This window comes from Macaca mulatta, chromosome 11 (assembly GCF_049350105.2).
Source record: "Macaca mulatta isolate MMU2019108-1 chromosome 11, T2T-MMU8v2.0, whole genome shotgun sequence".
In the NCBI taxonomy this organism is placed as follows: Eukaryota; Metazoa; Chordata; class Mammalia; order Primates; family Cercopithecidae; genus Macaca; species Macaca mulatta.
Genome location: NC_133416.1, coordinates 4,589,525 through 4,608,916, shown reverse-complemented (window position 1 = coordinate 4,608,916; position 19,392 = coordinate 4,589,525). Strand labels below are relative to the sequence as shown.

Genomic DNA, 19,392 nt, shown 5'->3' with positions numbered 1-19,392 from the left:
TATATATGTATATATGGGTGTGTATGAATAAATAAATAAGTCTAGGAAACTATCATGGAATCATATATCATATTCATGAACTTAAGGTAGCAGACAGATCCACACCCCCCAAAATTTCCTCTTGCCCCTTGGTAATCCCTCCTTCTCACTCCTCCCTACTCTCACTTCTTTTCTTCTAACAAATGTCATTTTTTAGAGTTTTATAGAAATGAAATCATATAGTATGTGCCTTTTTTGTCTGACTTCTGTCACTCACATGATTATTTTGAGATTCGTTCATTTTGTTGCTTAGGATCAACAGTTCATTCCCTTTACATTCCCTTTAATTAAAACTGGCATTTCATAATTTGTTTATCCATTTACCTGTCAATGAACATTTGGGTCATTGTTTTTGTCTATTACAAATAAAAGTGCTATGAACAGTCATGTGCAAGTCTTTGTATGTACACATGCTTTTCTTCTCTTGAGTAAATAGGACTAGGATGGCTGGATCATATGGGAAACATTTGTTTGACTTTCTAAGAAACTGTCAAATGTTTTCCAAAGGCGTGGTACTGCTTTACATTTTTACTAGCAATATATGAGAGTTCCAGGTGCTCAACATTTTTGCCAAGAGTTGGTACAGTCAGTCTTTGTAATGTTAGCCATTCCAATAGGTGTGTAGTGGTATTTCATTGTGGTTTTCAGTTGCATGTCTCTTATAACTATTGAGGGTGAACATCTTTTTATGTAGTTGTTTGATATCCCTATATCTTGTTTGGTGAAGCACCTGTTCAAATGTTTTGCCCATTTTTTTAATTTTAATTTTTATTTTTATTTTTATTTTTGAGATGGAGTCTCCCTCTGTCGCCCAGACTGGAGTGCAGTGGCCTGATCTCTGCTCACTGCAAGCTCTGCCTCCCAGGTTCACGCCATTCTCCTGCCTCAGCCTCCTGAGTAGCTGGGACTACAGGTGCCCACCACCACACCCAGCAAATTTTTTTGTATTTTTAGTATAGATGGGGTTTCACTGTGTTCGCCAGGATGGTCTAGATCTCATGACCTTGTGATCTGCCCGCCTCGGCCTCCCAAAGTGCCGGGATTACAGGCGTGAGCCACCGCGCCCCACCTTGCCCATTTTTAAAAGTGGGTTGTTTTCTTATGAATGAGTTTTGAAAGTTCTTTATACGTTCTAGATAAAAACCCTGTATTAGATATGTGTTTTGTAAATACTTTGTCTCAGTCTGTGGCTTGCTTTTCGTTCACTTAAATTATATCTTTCAAAGAACAGATGTTTCCAATTTTGATGAAGACCAATTTGTCATATTTTTTTCAAATGAGTTGCACTCTTGTTATTATACCCAAGAAACTTTTGCCTACGCTAAGGTCACAAAGATGTTTCCTTCTTGAAGTTTTATGTTTATAGGTTTTACATTTAGGTCTATGATACATTGTAAGTTATTTTTTGTATATGGTACAAGGTGTGAATTAAAATTCTCTTTGCGGCCAGGCACGGTGACTCATGCCTGTAATCCCAGCACTTTGGGAGGCCAAAGCGGGCGGATCATGAAGTCAGGACATCAAGACCATCCTGGCTACGGTGAAACCCCATCTCTACTAAAAATATAAAAAATTAGCTGGGCCTGGTGGCGGGCACCAGTAGTCCCAGGTACTCGGGAGGCTGAGGCAGGAGAATGACGTAACCTGGGAAGTGGAGCTTGCAGTAAGCCAGAGATCGCACCAATGCACTCCAGCCCAAGCAAGACTCCGTCTCAAAACAAAAAACAAAAAAAAAAAAACCTCTTTTTGCAAATGGATATTCAATTGTTTCAGTATCATTTGTTGGAAAAAACTGTGCTTTATCCTCTGAATTGCCTTGCATCTTTGCCAAAAATCATTTATATCCATGGGTCTATTTTTGGCTTCTCTGATCTATATTCTGTTCCATTTATCTGTTTGGATGTCTTTATGCCAGTATTGCTGTCTTGACTACTATAGCTTTATAATAAGTCTTGAAATCAGGTAGTGTTTGTCTTCCAATTTTGTTCTTCTTTTTCAAAGTTGTTTTGGCTATTGTAGGTTTTTCTCATTTTTGTGTGAATTTTAGATCAGGTTATCAATTTCTACGAATAAGCCTGGTGGGATTTTGACTGGAATTGAGATGAATCTATTGGACTTAGGAAGAAATGACCTCTTAATAATATTGAGTCTCTCAATCCCATGAACATGGCGTGTCTCTCCATTTGTTTTAGGTCTTCTCTGTATTCTCATTGATATTTTATAGCTTTCAGTGTATAAGGATTACACATCCTTTGTCAGATATATTCATATCTCATATTTTTATACCCTTGTAAATGGTATTTTTATTTCAATTTTAATTTTTTATTGCTAGTATAGATAAATACAGTTGATTATCATATACTGAGTGTGTGTCCTGCAACCTTGTCTAATTCACTTATTAGTTATGGTAGCTTTTTGTGAATTTAGTCAGCTTTTTTATATAAGCACTCCTGCTGTCTGGGAATAAAGATAATTTAATGTCTTCCTTTCCAATCTGAATGTATTTTATTTCTTTTTCTTGCTCCATTGAACTAGCTAAAATCTCCAACACAATGTTGAATAGAAGTGGTAAGAACAGACATTCTTGTCTTTTTCTTGACCCCAGAGGCAAAATATTTGGTCTTTCACCCTTAAGTGTGATGTCAGCTGTTGTTGTTTCTATAGATGCCTGTTTTCATGTTGGGCCAGTTCCTTCCTGTTCCTAGTTCTCTTAGTTTTTCTCAGGAGTAGATGTTGTCAGATGCTGTTTCTGTATCTATTGAGATGATCAAAAGGTTTATCTTTTAAAATTTGTTAATATGGTGAATTATATTATTGATTTTTAAATGTTAAACCATTCTTGCCTTTCTCAGATAAACCCTGGTTGGTCAGGATTATCATCTTTTTATATGGCGTTGAACTCGATCTGTTACAATTCCCTAAAGAATGTTTACATCAGTGTTCATAAGGGATATGGCCTATTTTTTTCTGTAATATCTTTGTTCGGTGTTGGTATCAGGGTAATGCTAGCCTCATATAATATGGTAGGAAGCATTTCCTACTCTTCAATTTTCTGCAAGAGTCTGTGTAGAATTGGTATTACTCATTCTTTAAATATTTGATAGAATTCATCAATTTAGCTCTGCGGACCTGAAGTTTTCTTGTGCGAAGATTTTTTGTTTAACTATCAGGTCAATTTCTTTAGCAGATATAGAATTATTCATGTAATCTGTCTCTCCTTGAGTGAGCTTTGGTATTTAGTGTTTTTCAAGAAATTGGTTCATCTAATCTAAATTGTCAAATTTGTTGGCATAAAGTTATTCATAATATTCTCTTATTAGCCTTTTAATATCTAGAGTATCTGTAATGATATCACCTCACATTGCTGATACTGTAATTTATATCTTCTCTCTTTATTGATCTTCTCAAGGAGCCAGTTGTTAGTTTTGTTGATTTTCTCCATTGCCTTTCTGTTTTCTATTTCATTTTTTCTTTTCTGATCCTTATTATTTTTTTCTCCCTACTTTGGGTTTAATTTGTATTTATTTTTCTTGTTTCTTAAGGTAAAATCTGAGGTCATTGATTTGAGCCCTTTCTTCTTTCCGAGTATATATGATTAGTGCTATCAATTTTTTCTTAGTACTGCTTTAGCAGTATCCCACAAAATTTGATATATTGTGATTTTTTTTCATTTAGTTCACTATACTTTTTCATTTCTCCTTTCCTTTTTTTTTTCTTTCGCCCATGGGTTGTTTAGAAGTGTTTAACTCTCTTTCCAAATACTTGGACATTTTCCAGAGGTCTCTCTGTTATTGGTTTCTAATGTAATTCCACTGTGGTCAGAGTACATACTTTGTACAAATTGAATCCTTTTAAATTCATTAAGACTGATTTTGTGCCCCAGAATATGAATTATCTTGGTCAGTATTCCACGTGTATTTGAAAAGTATATTTAGCTGTCGTTGGGTGGAATGTTCTATAAATGTCAATTAAGTCAAGATGGTTGATAGTGTTGTTCAAGTCATCTGTATCCTTATAGATTTCTGTCAACTTGTTTTATAAATTATAGAGAAAGAAAGTTATTGAAATCTTTGGATATCATTATGACTTTGCTTTTTTTCCTTGCAGTTCAATCAGTTTTTGCTTTGTGTATTTCGAAGCTCTGCTATTAGACACATAAATGTTTAGCATTATTATAGCATGTTGACCTTTTATCCATATGAAATGACTTTTTAATTCCCATTAATATTCTTCCTTCTGCAATCCGTTTTGCCTGATATTAATATGCAATATTCTCTTAACTAATGTTAATGTGTTATATCTTTTTCCAGCCTTTTACTTTTAACTGTTTGTGTCTTTATGTGTAAAACACATTTCTCGTAAGCAGGATATAGTTGAGTTTCCTCAACCTAGGCAGTCTACCAAACTGTGCCTGTGTTTCCTAAAAACTCTTTAGACAATAAGACAGGGCAAACTTGGGGCTCATTTTGTTTCTTTCCTCTCTCTCAGGAGCAGAGCTTGAACTAGAGTAAGATGAGTGAAGCCCCTATGATAAAAAAAATTTAGGACAGAAATCACTGTCAGGTGCACAATTTTGCGAGCGAAAGCCTCCTTAGATTTTGTACCCTAAGCAGCTGACTCTTGGGCAGGTACTAATTCTCAGGGTTGTGTAGGCTCAGGGTTAGGTCCTGAGAGTAAATGTCTTTTAAAATCCTGTTCTGTAGGGGCTTCACTCAGCTCAGTATAGTCCTGCCCCTGCTTAAGGATTACCATCCTTCATTCCTGATGTCTCGTGTCTTGAAAACCATTTTTAAAGTTATATTCTCTCTGGATTTTTGGTTATTTCAATCGGAAGGGTAAATCCAGCCTCTGATCTACGTCTTTTCTGGAAACAGAAGTCTAGACTTACTCATTATAAGATAAAAATTCCACATATAGAGCTACCTGCCTGAAATAAAAATGCTTGCGGGCCATCCTCTGAAGACTTCAGCAAAAGATTGGTCTTCCTTCACACAATGGTCAGTGAGTACCTACTGTGTACCATATTCTAGGCTAGAAACTGGTGGTAAAATCAGATAAGACATGTGCCTGTCTGCTGGTTGTTCATAGCTGACTTCTCTAGAACTACTAGTTGACTCTTTCATGTCATGCATCACCTGTTAACAGGTGGGCAGAGGTCGAGGGAAAGTGGTCTAGGGAAGATAGAAAGCCAGCAAGCATCAGATCTGGAACTAAGAAATCCTCTCTACTATTTCTCAGGCCCAGAGTGACTTGAGGGCTCACTTAAGGTCACACAGCTATTTAATAGTAGTTGATTGCCACAGAGTTTATTTAGGACTCAATCTAAAACATTTTCCCCCACTGTCAGTCACCATTATTGAAATCCCACCATTAGAGACTCTCAGAGACTCATTCATTAAGGGCAGGGACCATGTCCTACTCACTATGTCACCTAACACTATTTCTCAGTGTTAGCTCAGAGCTTGCTGCATAGTAATCAGTAGATGGAAATAAATGAATGGATGAATGAATGAATGAATTAAAGACGTTCCCGTTAAAATGACGAATATGCCTCTGGGAGGTGATTTAGATCAGTTGGGGATGAGTACCCTGTTAAGAGCAAGCCCGCAACTGGGTCTCAGGAAGGTGATGTGGTGGAGCAGAAGAGGCCTCTGATTGTGCTAGACTTTGATCCAAATTAACCTCTCTCCAAAATTCAGCTTCCTCATCTGTATGATGGGAATCCTAATTATACTTGCCGTATGGGAGGATGTCAGGTTCAATAGGAGGAAGTATGGTAGGGGCCTGGCAAGAGAAAGCACTCAAGGAATGACAGATATTATTAATCTTGTCTCCTGGGAGCAGCAGGTGGGAGTAGGGTGGGGCCTACTGGGTGCAGAGACCTTGCAGATAGAGTCCCGGCAAGGTCCCAGGAAGACAACAGCCTGTTCTGCTCATGTGCTATATTTACAGAAGCTCACGTTACCACCATCGTTATCCAAAAGCCCTTGCAAAGCCAGCACTGCATGCAGGTGGGTTGAACAATGCACATAAAAGCCACGAAGACACAGCCCTGCCTCCTCAGGCTTACATCCAAGGCAGCTCCCTCTGGGGAAGACAGAATAGAAATGTGAAATCTGCTTAGGATTCGGTGATGGTCAGTACACACACACAGGGATGACAAGAAAGAACATTTCCCGAGGACAGGGCTGGTCAGATGGGTCAGAGTGGGAATTACATGTTCAGCCACGCGGAGCGAGAGGTGTAGTCTGCTCTGCCTGTCAAGGTCCTGTTGCATGAAGTTCATTCCTGATGCCAGGAGCTCTTCCAGCTCTGGCCCCCAGCTCCTGACAAATCTGGTAAAGGGAAGATGGTCACTGAAATCAACAGATTTTTAGATTGCTTTGGACATGGTATAGCTGAGCCAGAGGCCCAGGGCCTGGTAATCAGAGAAACCTGCCTGGTGATTCACTTATTTTCCTCCTTTCTTACTCACATGGACACAGGAAATATGATCCAGGGCATCACGTTCTCCAGCTTGCCACAAAATGCATGACAGTGCATATCTCTATTTTTAAATCCAAATGTGATCATGTATTTAAAATTTGGACCTATTCTGCTTCCAAAAAGTCTTCAGATGGAAAAAAACAATCCAAGGATGTTATTATTTCCTTTTATCCCATGAACTCAGTTTTTTATTAATAACATTTACAATTAATAGCATTTTATGATGTGGGGATTTCACAGACTTACAGATGATCAGAACTAGAAGGGACCTTAATGATAAACAGGTCCAGTCTCCTCATACGGGTAAGGATACTGAGGCCCAGTCAGGTACCGACTTGTTCAAGGTCATATAAGCAGCAGTGGAGTCCAGACTGGAAGCCAGGTTTCTGTATGCTGTCTTCCACATCACATTGCAAGATACCCTCTGAAAACACTCCTTCAGGGTCTTTAAGGTCTGATTGAGGTGTATGATTTGTGATTCTTTTTGGGCTGAAAACAGCCTTGGGCATCACCAAACCAGGCCTGGCAAGTCCTGTGCAACATGAAGCTCCTTGAGAATGGGGCACATTTTCTCCTACTTAAACTGCAGAGCTCACAGCTGTGGCAGAGGTCTATGACATTGAGTAAGAGCTCACCAAGAACCGGTTGACTGTGAATGATGTAGGAGCAAGTGCATCTGCCTGAGGAGAGCTTTCCACCCTCGGCAATGCTGAGGAGTCACGACAGGGTGGGATTAAGATCCTACAAGTTATACAAGCTTGGATTGCCATCTCAGCTTTTGTAGTAATTTGTTGTGTGATATTGGGCAAGTCACTCAACCTCTCTGAGCCTTAGTTTTCACATTGCTAAAATGAAGATGATAATGGCTATGTCAGAGAGATGTGAGAATTACATGGAAAAAATGTATATAGAGGCCATGGCATGGTGTCTAAGTGAACGCTCTATAAATGGCAGCTGGTCTCTCAGGATCTGTTTTGTTGTTGTTTGGTTGTTTAAATTGGGAGAAATTATTTTTGGGCTTCCCCTATTCCATCTCCTTTCAATCTGGAGATGTCTGTCTTCTTTCTGCACTCTTCCCTTCTCCCGTTGATGGACTTGCCGATCTATTAGTGATCATGGAATATTTTCCCCTTGTCCTGAGCTTTTGCTAATTAAGAGGTGGTTGCTAAGAGATGCCTGGACACACTGGTGGGTGGCTCTGTGCTTCCTTCTCATCCCCTCTTGTTCTTTTTCAGCCTCACTCCAACCCACCACACCCACTTCTCTCTCCCATTTTCCATGTTCAGGTTCTGAAAAAGACTTCAAGAAACTGACTAATCTCAATGGCTGCCCCTGATGGGAGGGTAGTCTCCAGACCCCAAAGACTTGGTCAGGGGTCTGGCCGGGGGCCAAAGGGGCGTGGAGCCTGCCTGCATCCCCTGGACAGCCTGGAGCAGAAGGAGACTCAGGAGCAGACGCCGGGCCAGCTAGACATGCTGAGGAAGGCACAGGAATTCTTTCAGACCTGTGATGCTGAAGGCAAGGGCTTCATCGCCAGGAAGGATATGCAGGTAAGTGGGGTCCCCGGTAGGTCTGCCCACCGAGAATGCCAAATGTCTCCCTGTCTCGGGTTAGAGCTTGCCCCATGGGAGGTCACATCCTTAACAGAAAAGGTGCCATCAGTTCTGTCTTGGAAGGAAAGGTCTGACCAAACTCTACTAGGAACGGGACCTCCTGGGTTCATTCTATTTCTGGCCTTTACTTGCTGTCAGACTCCAGGGCTCTTTTCTCTCTGCCTCGGTAACTTTCCGGGATTGTGGGAAATGATAATAGTAACATAAGGGACTTAAGTAAGACACAGAGAAGAACCTTCTGAAACTGAAAGTAGAAAGGCACCAACTTGAGTTATAACAAAGTCATTCCTGCTGTCTGTGCCTTAGGAATAGGTACAGTGTCTCCCACAACCTGGGAGGAAGGCATTTCTGAGGTTGTCTTATCCGTCTCTCACCTTCAAACCCAAACACACTGCACTCTCCTGAAGAGATTCTCCAGAGAGATGGTGTGCAGAGCATCAGTGCACACCATTGCCTAGTGCAGTGCCCGGCAGCCTTTTTATAAAGGTCCAGAGAATAAGTATTTTCCGCTTTGTGGACCTTACAGTCTCTATCACAGCTACTCGTCTCTGCTTTTGCAGCACAAAAGCATCCATAGGCAATACGTGAACAAATGAGGGTGCCGTGTTCCAATAAAACTTTATGGACAAGGAAGTTTGAATTTTATATAATTTCCGTGTGTCACCAAGTACAGTTATTCTTTCGATATTTCTTTTTGACCATTTAAAAATGTAAAAACCAGGCTTAGCTCACTAGCCACACCAAAATAGGGGATTGCTGGGTTAGCCCAGGGGCAGAGTTTGCCCACTCCTGGTCTGGTGCCTTTCTTTCTTTAGTTTCACAAACTTCTCAGTGTGTGACTAAAGTCTGTTATGCTGCAGTCAGGATTTCACTTGAACGTGGGTGAATAAAACACAGACTCCACTAGAGTACTTTCAAAGCAGCTCTTTTCCCCTCCGTCTTTGTGTCACTCACTCCATCAGAGTAGTTTTTGAAGGGACGCATCCCTGTGCTGTTGGAGGAAGCACAATGGCTAGGCTCTCTTTAAGTCTAGTTCTTCAGAATATACCAAAGTCGGGCAATGAAATGTAGAGACCGTCATTAGGCTCAGCCCCATCTCTGCTTGTGCATGTGAGCTCTGAGGTATGGAGGCTATGAAAGGAGCCTTGTGACCCTAGGTGAAGTGTGGCAGTTCTTCCTCTCCCTGGCCCCATGTGATGGTGTTCTTATGCTTCTCCTGGCGCTCTTCCACTGTCCACCTGGTGCACGAATTGAGGGAGAAGACCTGGAGAACAGCACCAGCTCAGCCCACAAATGAGCCCAGCCCACCCTTCTTTGCAGTGATGACTCCCCCAGTAAGTTTCTGTCCCCAAAACCCAGTCCCCAAAGCCTCACCACGTGGAAGGCCAGATTCAGTGTGTTTTGAGGAAACCTTTGACAAACCCCTGTCTGTGAACTTCATAATTGGCATTCACAGGTCTGCAGTAGCGGTGGTTGGTGGTGGTGGTGGTTTCAAAATCAGGCTTAACTTTTGATTATTCCCTCTAGAAAGAAAGAAAAGGAAATTCACATTTATGGAGGGTCAACTCTGGGCCACATGTGCTGTGCCACTCAGCACTCTTGCTGTATATAACCGAACTCTCATTGAGCCCCACTCTTTAATGAAGGATGAGGAGTCATGGAGAATTGCAACTAGGTATAAATTTTTAAAGAAATCACTTGTATTTGACTTGAAATATAGTCAGAAACATTAAGTCCCAGAAATACTGACTCCGCCTTCCTCCCCAGTCCCCACTCCTGATCCAGGCAAGAGGACGCCTGAACCAACAAGCCGTCAAGCCAATAACTTGGCATCCATGGCATTTATTTCCGCTGTCTACTTAATTTTCTGATGCTTTTCTGAACCTGTGGTCAATGAAGCATTTGAAATGTTTAGTTCTTCCGGCTGGCAAGTGCTGTCAAGAGAGGGAACAGAGCATGTTATTTAAGCACCATCTCTGGCTGCTTCCGCTGGCCACCTCTGAAGGAAGATAGGCTGGGGGAGATGCATGAAGAAGAAGAAAAATGGGGCTTCTCATGGTCAGCTGTGGCTCTCTGCAGAAAGTCCCCATGCCCTTTGGTTCTCCTGCAGCAGGTCCTCCAGGCATCTGTGTTGTCGGCTTTCACTTCCACATGGGGCCGTGGTGTACGTGTGGTCACCGCCTTTGGCTGGTGTCCAACTTCCTGGGCCTGGGCACCACCGCCTTTTTTACCTTAGGCTTCCAGCACAGCATCATGGGAACTGGAAGGGAAAGAGCACATTTTTCATACACATACAAATTCAGAAAGCAGGAAAGGTCCTTGACAGCAGAGAGTGGTCTTCAAGGAAGGAGAGGCCACAGGCCAGGTGGGAGGAAGAACACAGGAGGCTGAGGAGCTAATGGAGAAGCCAAGTGGGAAGAAAGTCACAGACAGGGGGAGGGAGATGGGGAGAGGATGGGCAGGAGATCTCTCTGAGAAAACCTAGAGCCTCAAAAGCCCTGTTTCCCTGAATTTTTTGGAGGAGTAAAAGGATTATCTACCAACACCAAGCACCTGCCTCCCCAACACTGCCCAGAATTCTTGGCTATGCCAAACTTAAGAGTCATTTAGGAGTTGGCAAACTAACCAAATCTGGGCCACTACCTGTTTTTGGAAGTAAAGTTTTCTTGGAGCACAGATGTGCTCATTCTTTTATGTGTTTTCCATGGCTTCTTTCACACTGCAGTGGCAGAGTGAAGTAGTTGTGACAAAGACCGAATGGCCCACACAGCCTAAAATATGCACTCGCTGTGGCTGTTTTCAGAAAAAGCCAGCTAACTCCTGATTTAGGTTAACTAGAAAACTTTAAAAGATTTTTATAGCAAATTAACTTGGGTTTTAATCCTCAATCTGCAACTTGCTAGTAATACGAATGTGTGTGAATCTCTTAACCCCTCTAGGCTACAGTTTCTCAGCTGTGAATTATTTATAGCTACCTCCCAGCATTAAAAGAGAATTGAATGAGCTTAAGCATGTAGCACACTCAGCCCTGAGACTGGGACCTGGAAATCCCTGGAAATGCACTGTGTATGTGCCACGTCTTAGCCCAGTCCCTGATGTCCTCTGCACTGTGATTGTGTTTAACTGTGGTAAGATACAGATAGCACACAATTTACCATCGTAACCATTTTTTAAGTGTGCAGTTCAGTGACATTAAGTACTTTCACTTTCTTCTGCAACCGCCATTATCATATATCTACAGAACTCTTTTTATCATGCAAAACAGAAACTCTGTGCCCATGAAACAATGTCCTCATTTCGCCTATTCCCAGCCCCTGGCAACCACCGTTCTATTTTCTGTCTCTCTGAATTGGACTACTCAAGGTATCCTATATAGGTGGATTTATATAATATTTGTCCTGTTGTGACTGGCTTAGTATAAAGTCCTCAAGGTTCATCCGTATCACAGCATGTGTCAGAATATTTTTAGTCAGAATAATATTCCATTGCATGTATATACCACGTTTTTTTCCTCCATTCCTTTGTCAGTGGATACTTGGGTAGCTTCCACCTGTTGACTGTTTGTGACTAATGCTGATATGGACATGGATGGGCAACTATCTGTTCAAGTCCTTGCCTTTTATTCTTTGGGGTATATACCCAGAAGTGAAATTGCTGGATTATAGGATAATTCTATTTTATAAATTTTTTGAGGAGACACCATACCATTTTATACAGTAGCTACACCATCACATTGCAGTTTTAAGGTGCAAGTTGTCTGTCCTGTCTTAGAGAAAAGAAACGGGCATTTCTACTGAAAAGGGAATCTTCCACTCATATCCAGCTGCTGTTATTTTTGTGTCCAATCTACATGAGTGGCGGCAATTTTGCCTCCTGGAGGACATATGGCAATGCGTCATGTTCACGACTACGCCAATTGTCATGCTTCGGGATAGGTTCCAGCCCGTACTGAGGTCCAGAGGAAGTGGGTGGATCAGCAGAAACAACACTCGGGGTCATAGGCAGGTGAATATGGTTTTATTCAGCAGCAGCTTTCATCAACAGCTTTCTCACACTGTCCGCCCTGTCTTGGCTACTTAATCCGGCGGCCCCCACACACAGCTTCATGGCCCGCTCTCCCTTGCCTTCAGGGTCAGCAGCTTCATTAACTCTTTCTTTGGGCGTGTGTCCTGGCTCCCCGCAATCTGTTTGCAATGACAGACAGCTCTGACTCTCTCTTTCTGTGGGCACAAGCGCAAGCATGCCTGCACATTGTCAACGGGACAATTATACCTTTTACAGACAATAGTGGTGTACAGCCAAGTGATGGCCTTCTCATGTTATGGCTATATGGCTGTGATAACCAGTGGAATTATACGCCTGCGCTCTAAACTCGCTGAGTCACGGAGGATGTATAATTCTACCACGGTCTATCCTTGACCAAAGCACAGCCAAGTTCCTTACACAATGTATGGAGACGTTTTTTATTGAAACGACTGGTGAGGGAAGTGCTGCCAGCGTTTAGCAGGCAAAGGCTAGGGATGCTGCTGTATATCCTATAATACACAGATTGGTCCCTCCCCGTCTCCCTTAACCAAAAATCGTCCATTCCAAAATGTCAGTAGTGCCGAGATTGAGAAACTGGCCTATACCCCGTAATCAGCCCAAGCCAAGCACATGAAGGTGCAAAGCAGGATAAAGGTTGATGCTGCCCCCACACCTCCCACTCTCGTCCTAAAGAGATTTGGGATAGCTGAACTGTACCACAGGGAAGAGGGTGGTTGGTGCTGGAACGGCGTCTGAAAAGAATGCTGTGAATGCCCCAAAAGGAGGGACAGTGTCATTCTGGACATAAAAAATGGATATCTTCTGATTTTCTCCTTAATAAAAATGCCATGGAAGCATGTTTGAAGCTGTGCAACCATATGCTTTAAGCTACGTGGGGTGTGTTACTGGGCTGGTGACCAGGAAGGTAAAGGAGTCTGGCTGGAGTGCAACCAAAGACACCACTTTCCATGGCTCTGGGGCATGAACTCTCAGTACTGCTGCTGTAGATGCTCCATGTTCCAGGTTCTGGAAGGCTGCCAGTCACTATGAGTCTTGCTGAGAATTAGCAGTTGGGCTGGTCAGGATCTGGAGTGTGCGAGGTCTAGACCAGCACTCTGTACATGGGAGCTCAGGGTCTCCTGCCGTTGCTCTTAGTCAAGCGCTTATCCATGCCTTCCTTCAACACTTATCTAAACAAACACGAGTTCGTGTTTGTCAGCATTGGGCTAGATCCTGGGGACACAACAATGCCTAATGAATGAGGTCCCTGTTCTCAGAGCACTGAGGGAGCAGACATTCATCAACGAATCACATCTGTCAGCATATGAAATGCTCATCGAGATAAGACTTATGAATGAGAGAAAGGTAGTCTGGGGAGCTTGCGTAACCTGACCTAACCTGGGGAGTTGCAGAGGCCTTAGGGAGGAAGCGATGCCGGAGATGAGAGTGAAGAGTGAGGCTGGTGTTTAAAGGAGTTCTCAAGAGCTCCTAGTACGGATAGGAAACTGGGTTCCTCCTCGTGCCTCTCGTTTTCCCTGGCCCGCCCTTCCAGGTGCGCGAAAAGCTGTGAGTGCCACAGGATCTCTGGAAGGCTGGGTCTTGGTGGTGCTGGCAAGGGAGACTGTGTTCTGCTTTTGGTGGTGCTGGTAGGTGGGTAGGTGTGGGCGGTAATGACGGTGAGGGAATAACAGAATGAATGCACTGGAGAACTATTACACAGTTGCTTAAGCCCTGGATGGAAAATCAGTTCTTTTCCCAGCTGTGGTCTCCACTGTGACTTTAGGCTAATCTCAGAGCCTCACAGGCTTATTGCACAGTGGAATAAATCAGCTTGCTCCCCTCCACCCTGCTTATCTCACTTAGTTAAAAATGTAGGCCAGAGCCGGGCACGGTGGCTCAAGCCTGTAATCCCAGCACTTTGGGAGGCTGAGACGGGCGGATCACAAGGTCAGGAGATCGAGACCATCCTGGCTAACACGGTGAAACCCCGTCTCTACTAAAAAATACAAAACACTAGCCGGGCGAGGTGGCGGGCGCCTGTGGTCCCAGCTACTCCGGAGGCTGAGGCAGGAGAATGGCGTAAACCCGGGAGGCGGAGCTTGCAGTGAGCTGAGATCCGGCCACTGCACTCCAGCCTGGGCGACAGAGCCAGACTCAGTCTCAAAAAAAAAAAAAAAAATGTAGGCCAGGTGCGGTGGCTCACACCTGTAATCCCAGCACTTTGGGAGGCTGAGGCAGGTGGATCAAAAAGTCAGGAGTTCAAGACCAGCCTGGCCAAGAGGGTAAACCCCTGTCTCTACTAAAAATACAAAAATTAACTGGGCGTGGTGGTGGATGCTTGTAGTCCCAGCTACCCGGGAGGCTGAGGCAGGAGAATCGCTTGAACCCGGGAGGTGGAGGTTGCAGTGAGCCAGATCACACTACTCTACTCCAGCCTGGGTGACAGAGCGAGACTCCATCTCAAAAAAATAAAAATAACAAAAATAATGTAAACAGTACCAGGGGACCATACCAGAACAAGCTGGTTTTCTGTAGCTCTGCAGGCCCTGAGCAGAGTGATAAATAAGAGATAATTATGGTTATTAAGACTAAAAGATTTTTCAAGGAGGGCCAACTAAACAAGGTTAAAGAATCAGGTGTAGTGCAGTTGCAGAGAAGGCCGAAGAAGCACTCAGCGCTAATTTGCCAGGACATGAAGAGTAAGAATTACTTGGAACCTATAATATTGCTTTCCCCATCTTCGCTGACAACAAAAGGAGGAAACTGGCTTGAGATGTAGACAAGAAGGACTGGGATTAGACAACAGGGGGATTTGGGGTTGGAAGTGCTGCTGGATCCAGGAATGGTGCCTAAGGTGAGCTGTGAACTAGCCTCTCCTGGTTCATGCTAACAAGAGAAAAGTGTGTGGGGTGTTTGGGTGAAAGGCATGTTGAGGGTCCCGTTGATCTCTGAAATTTTCTTGCAGCTCATTTCTTGCTCCAGCCCAGTGTGAGAGACCACATTTTGAATCAGATCCAGCAATCCTAGGCTGAGGGTGGGGAAGGAGGAAGGATTATCCCAAGGAAGGAATGTGAGCCTGACAGGAGCTTGCGCTTTTACCCTACCTCAGGTGTGACGCTTTTTATTTCCAATGATGCTAATAAAATCCCTGCTTGCAAAATTGACTCTCTCCTTACCCTGTGTTCTTCTACTGTAGCTTTTCAGACAGCTGGTTTATGGATTGTTGATAAGTCAGAGATTCTGCTGAATGCTAAGCAGATATACTTCTAGAATCTTTGCACACTCTCTCTCACTCTCCTTCCTTTTTTGAAAAGCCCATTCATATTTAATTCAATTCTTCTAAATGGCTTCCACATCAGCCTGTCTTCGCACTTTATAATGCGTCGTAGTCTCTCTTAATGCATGTACCTGCCAAATTAAGCTTTATGGCTTATCCGCTAGAACTGCCATAGGATCAAGCCAAGTGTTCTTGCCAGTTATGTTATGGGCTTTCGCACCTCCCAGCTCTTTTTTATTGTTGAGGTTGGTATGTACCTTTCTTCTTACAAAGCCCTGTGCACTGTCTTCAGCTGTCAGTCACTTGCACACTGGCAATTTTGCAGTTACCTCTTAGGTAGCTGGGAGGAAGGGAGATGGTAGGCTGAGAGATAATGAACTCTCTGGGGAGTTCTCATTTGGAGACCTAGATTGTTTGGCTGTGAGGGGACACTTGCTTCAACTATGCAAATTAGCCTTGGCCTGAGGCCGTTGCATATCAGGCAGAAGGCCAGAAGGGAGCAGCAACAGCTCAGCTACTTTGCTCTTGGGCCATCAGCTGGTCTCTGCCCTTCCCTCCTTGTGAGGTCTGAGTCTGTTCTAGACTCAAATCCAATGATGACCTCCTCCAAGGGGGACTGTCTTGTCCTGTCCCCCTTTAACACACAAATACTCTTGGGAGCTTGATACCTTAAGCCAATGGCAGTTGAGATCTTATTAGGAATTCCTTACCAGTCAGCCGGGAGCCGGAGTGGAACCTGGACTCAGGGCCTGGGTGTGGGTCACTCAGAGGTAGGAAGGGGGATTATCCCATATCCCCTCAGAGCTCAAGGACCAAAATGTGTGTCTGCAGACACTTACAAATGCAGTGCTGAGGCACTGGGACACCAGGGGCCTCCAGCAGGAGAGGCCTTTAAAAGTAAATGACCCACCCCGCATCATGGTACGGGAGAGGAAAGGGGGCTTAGGGAGAGCAGGGAAGACAGGGTTTGAAGCCTGGCTCTGCCATGCACCCCTTGAGGGGCCTCAGTGGGCCATGAGTCTCTCTCTGTCTTTCTGCCTCCCTGCTACTTTTTACTGAATGCTTTCTCTATGCAGGCACTGTTACATGCTTTACATTCATGATTGCAATTAACTTTATAACACTACGCCGTGTGGGTATTATCCTGAAAGTATTTGGTCCCGTACAGTTTGAGTCCTTTACAGATGTTGAGAGTGCTGGCTTTGGAATCAGAGCTGGATTTGACTCCTGGCTATGTCATTACTAGCCATGTGACTTTGGAGCAGGTAATTTCACCTCAAACTTCATCTGTAAAACAGCGATAATAGTGCCTAGCTCAAAGCGTTGTCATGGGAATTAAATGCAGATAGATAGATAAATGCATATTTACATATTTATTTATGAATCACCTAGCAAATGGCCTAGTACATTAGTAGGCACCCAATCAATGGTAGTTGTGCTAGCATGGAAAGGAGGAGGGGGATGGTGAAGCAGTCTGGATGCAGAAGCTTGCTACTGGCTTTTGTAGCCTGGGCCGAACTCTAGACACTTTCTGGCAGAAGACTCTGCAGTCCCAGGTCACCCCCGCCACTGGTGAGTGTCAGTATTAACCAGTACACTCTGGATTGTTTTCAGAGGCTGCATAAGGAGCTACCGCTCAGCCTGGAGGAACTGGAGGATGTGTTTGATGCCCTGGATGCTGATGGCAATGGCTATCTGACCCCAGAGGAGTTTACTGCTGGATTCAGTAAGTTCTGATGGGTGCTGGGGACCGCAGGGTTATGGGTCTACTTAGCACTGTTTAAGGTGCATTCCTGTTCCCTCTAGACCTGGGGGGCAGGTAGTAAAGCTTTCCTGCCCTCCTTTCAGGGACCTGGAGCTCAAGGTCTCCAGGCTCTGGATTGCTTGGGCCTCCTCACATGCCTGTCTCAACTGCTGACATTGCTGCTTGCTCAGTGCCCACTGCGCTGCCATTAGCAAGTTCCCTGCCACTGGGACTGGCAAGGGAGATGGATGGAAGCTCTGCAGAAGGCATAGCATCAAAGGGGGAGCTGTGATGAGATTTGCAGCCTCTCCTTTTCTGCCCTCATAGAAAAATGGCCAAAAGGTGGGACAACTGGACGGCTCATTCCAACCCAAGTCTGGCTGAATCTTCCAGGTTGAGGGATAACAGCTATCAGAGGAATTTCTAGAAGGTTTGAACAGACTAGCCACTCTCAAGGTAACCAGGAGGAAGGAGAATTGAGATCTATGAACAATATAAAGAAACCAGACACACTATCCTATCAGATACATCAAAGGCAAATTTTACCACACATCTGCCTCATGTGTGGGGGCATATAATTTTCTAGTAAGTATCTGACGCCTTTCCTGACCTTCAGGAGCTTCTAATTGACTTGGGAGGATAAGACAGAGTGCTGTAATACTGGACAGTATGCGTATGGAGGAAGTACACTGGAAACTGTTAAGGAGCTTATAGATGTGAAGTCTAGTGATGCAAGCGGGAGCCTCTGCAGTCAGGGTGCTGGAATGCAGTGCAGGGAAAGGCCTTGTTGCTTAAAGAAGAAATCAACAGAGGTGCGTTCTAAGCCAGATGTCAAGGGACTGAGAACCACAAAGGAGCACCATACTTGTCTTGCGTTCTGCCGTTCCCAGATCCTAGCATCACTGGTGGGGTGTTTGTGGAAGTGGAAAAGACACAGAATCTGGAACGTGTCCACGGACCTACATCCATGGATCTTCACTGGAGGGGCTTTCCCTTTCCTTCTCTCAGATGAACCTTCAGTGATTCCTGGCGGGTCAGAAAGCTGAACTCTTCCTGGGGGGGTCGGTCTAATTCAGATCCTTGTGCCCTGCACCCCCTAGGTCACTTCTTCTTCAGACAGAATAACCCAAGTCAGGAAGATGCAGGTGAGCAGGTGGCCCAGCGCCACAAAGAGAAGGTGTATCAGTCCAGAGGGAACGAGGATCTGGGAGACATGGGCGAAGACGAGGAAGCCCAGTTCCAGATGCTGATGGACAGACTTGGAGCCCAAAAGGTTTTGGAAGAGTAAGTGGTGACAGTGATTTGTAGAATGGAGACCAACCCGAGAGGAGCCTCTTCCTGTGTCCATTCAACAATTAACCTTTGTTAACCACGTGGTGTCGGTCCCTGCACTGGAATGCAGTGCAGGGAAAGGCCCGTTGGTTCTGCCAGTGGGGGGCCTGTCCTTTGTGATGACCTGACTGCGTGTTGGGCTCTGTCTCTGCTTTTTACTTTATTTTTCCATAGGAAACATTCCTATTCTCCTTCTCTCCCACCCCCGCACCTTCCTCACTCCCGGCCATGCGTTATCCCGCAGTCCTTGGCTCAGCCTTGCTCCCCATGGGGCACTCACACATCAGAGGTCTGTACCACGCCCTCAGGGTTTTTCAGGGAGTTCTCACTAAGGCTTCCTGTCACTGTCAGCTCCCCAGCATCTTTACCTCTCCTGGGTCTCTACAGCTACGGTGCCTCCCAGCTGCCCCAGCTCTGGGCGCCTTCCTGGCAAAAGCCCATCATGTAGCAGCATTTGCACACTGTGTCCCCAGCACACCAGGCTTGTGAAGCAAGCCAAGGTGGGAAATTAACCTGTTTTTAGCAGGCCACTACTTGGAAAATTTTAGAAGGCTGAGATCTCAAACAAAACATAATTACCCCTCCACCTTTTTTTTTCCTAAAAAGTGCTTTGGAATAGACACATGGATCTAAGCCCTGACATTGAAGTAAAGTAAAATGAAATAAGCAAAATGTGATGTTATAGCTAGTAGAAACCAAACAGAGGGCCTGAAAAGCATGTAATACCTTCTGCCCCTTTAGCCTCTGCCTTTGGCCTTTTTGTTTTGGGGTCTCTAGATCTTGGGCTAGGTGTGTGTTTCCTGCAGGGTGGGAATGCCCTACTGATTGCAGCTGACGTTTCCTGAGCTTGGGAAGAGAAGGGGCTATGGTGGGAA

The 19,392-nt window shown here is 44.4% G+C and overlaps 1 protein-coding gene across 11 annotated transcripts in view; it reads left to right on the top strand.

Moving 5' to 3' along the window:
* CRACR2A (calcium release activated channel regulator 2A) overlaps positions 1–19,392 on the top strand; it is a 159,941-nt gene that overhangs the window by 70,043 nt on the left and 70,506 nt on the right. For all 11 annotated transcript variants that reach the window (XM_077953304.1, XM_015150848.3, XM_077953305.1 and 8 more), the window contains 3 exons: positions 7,812–8,075; positions 17,056–17,167; positions 18,286–18,469. In XM_077953304.1, the coding sequence (XP_077809430.1) occupies positions 7,848–8,075; positions 17,056–17,167; positions 18,286–18,469 (524 nt within the window). In that variant the 5' untranslated portion in view covers positions 7,812–7,847. The remainder of the gene's footprint in view (positions 1–7,811; positions 8,076–17,055; positions 17,168–18,285; positions 18,470–19,392) is intronic.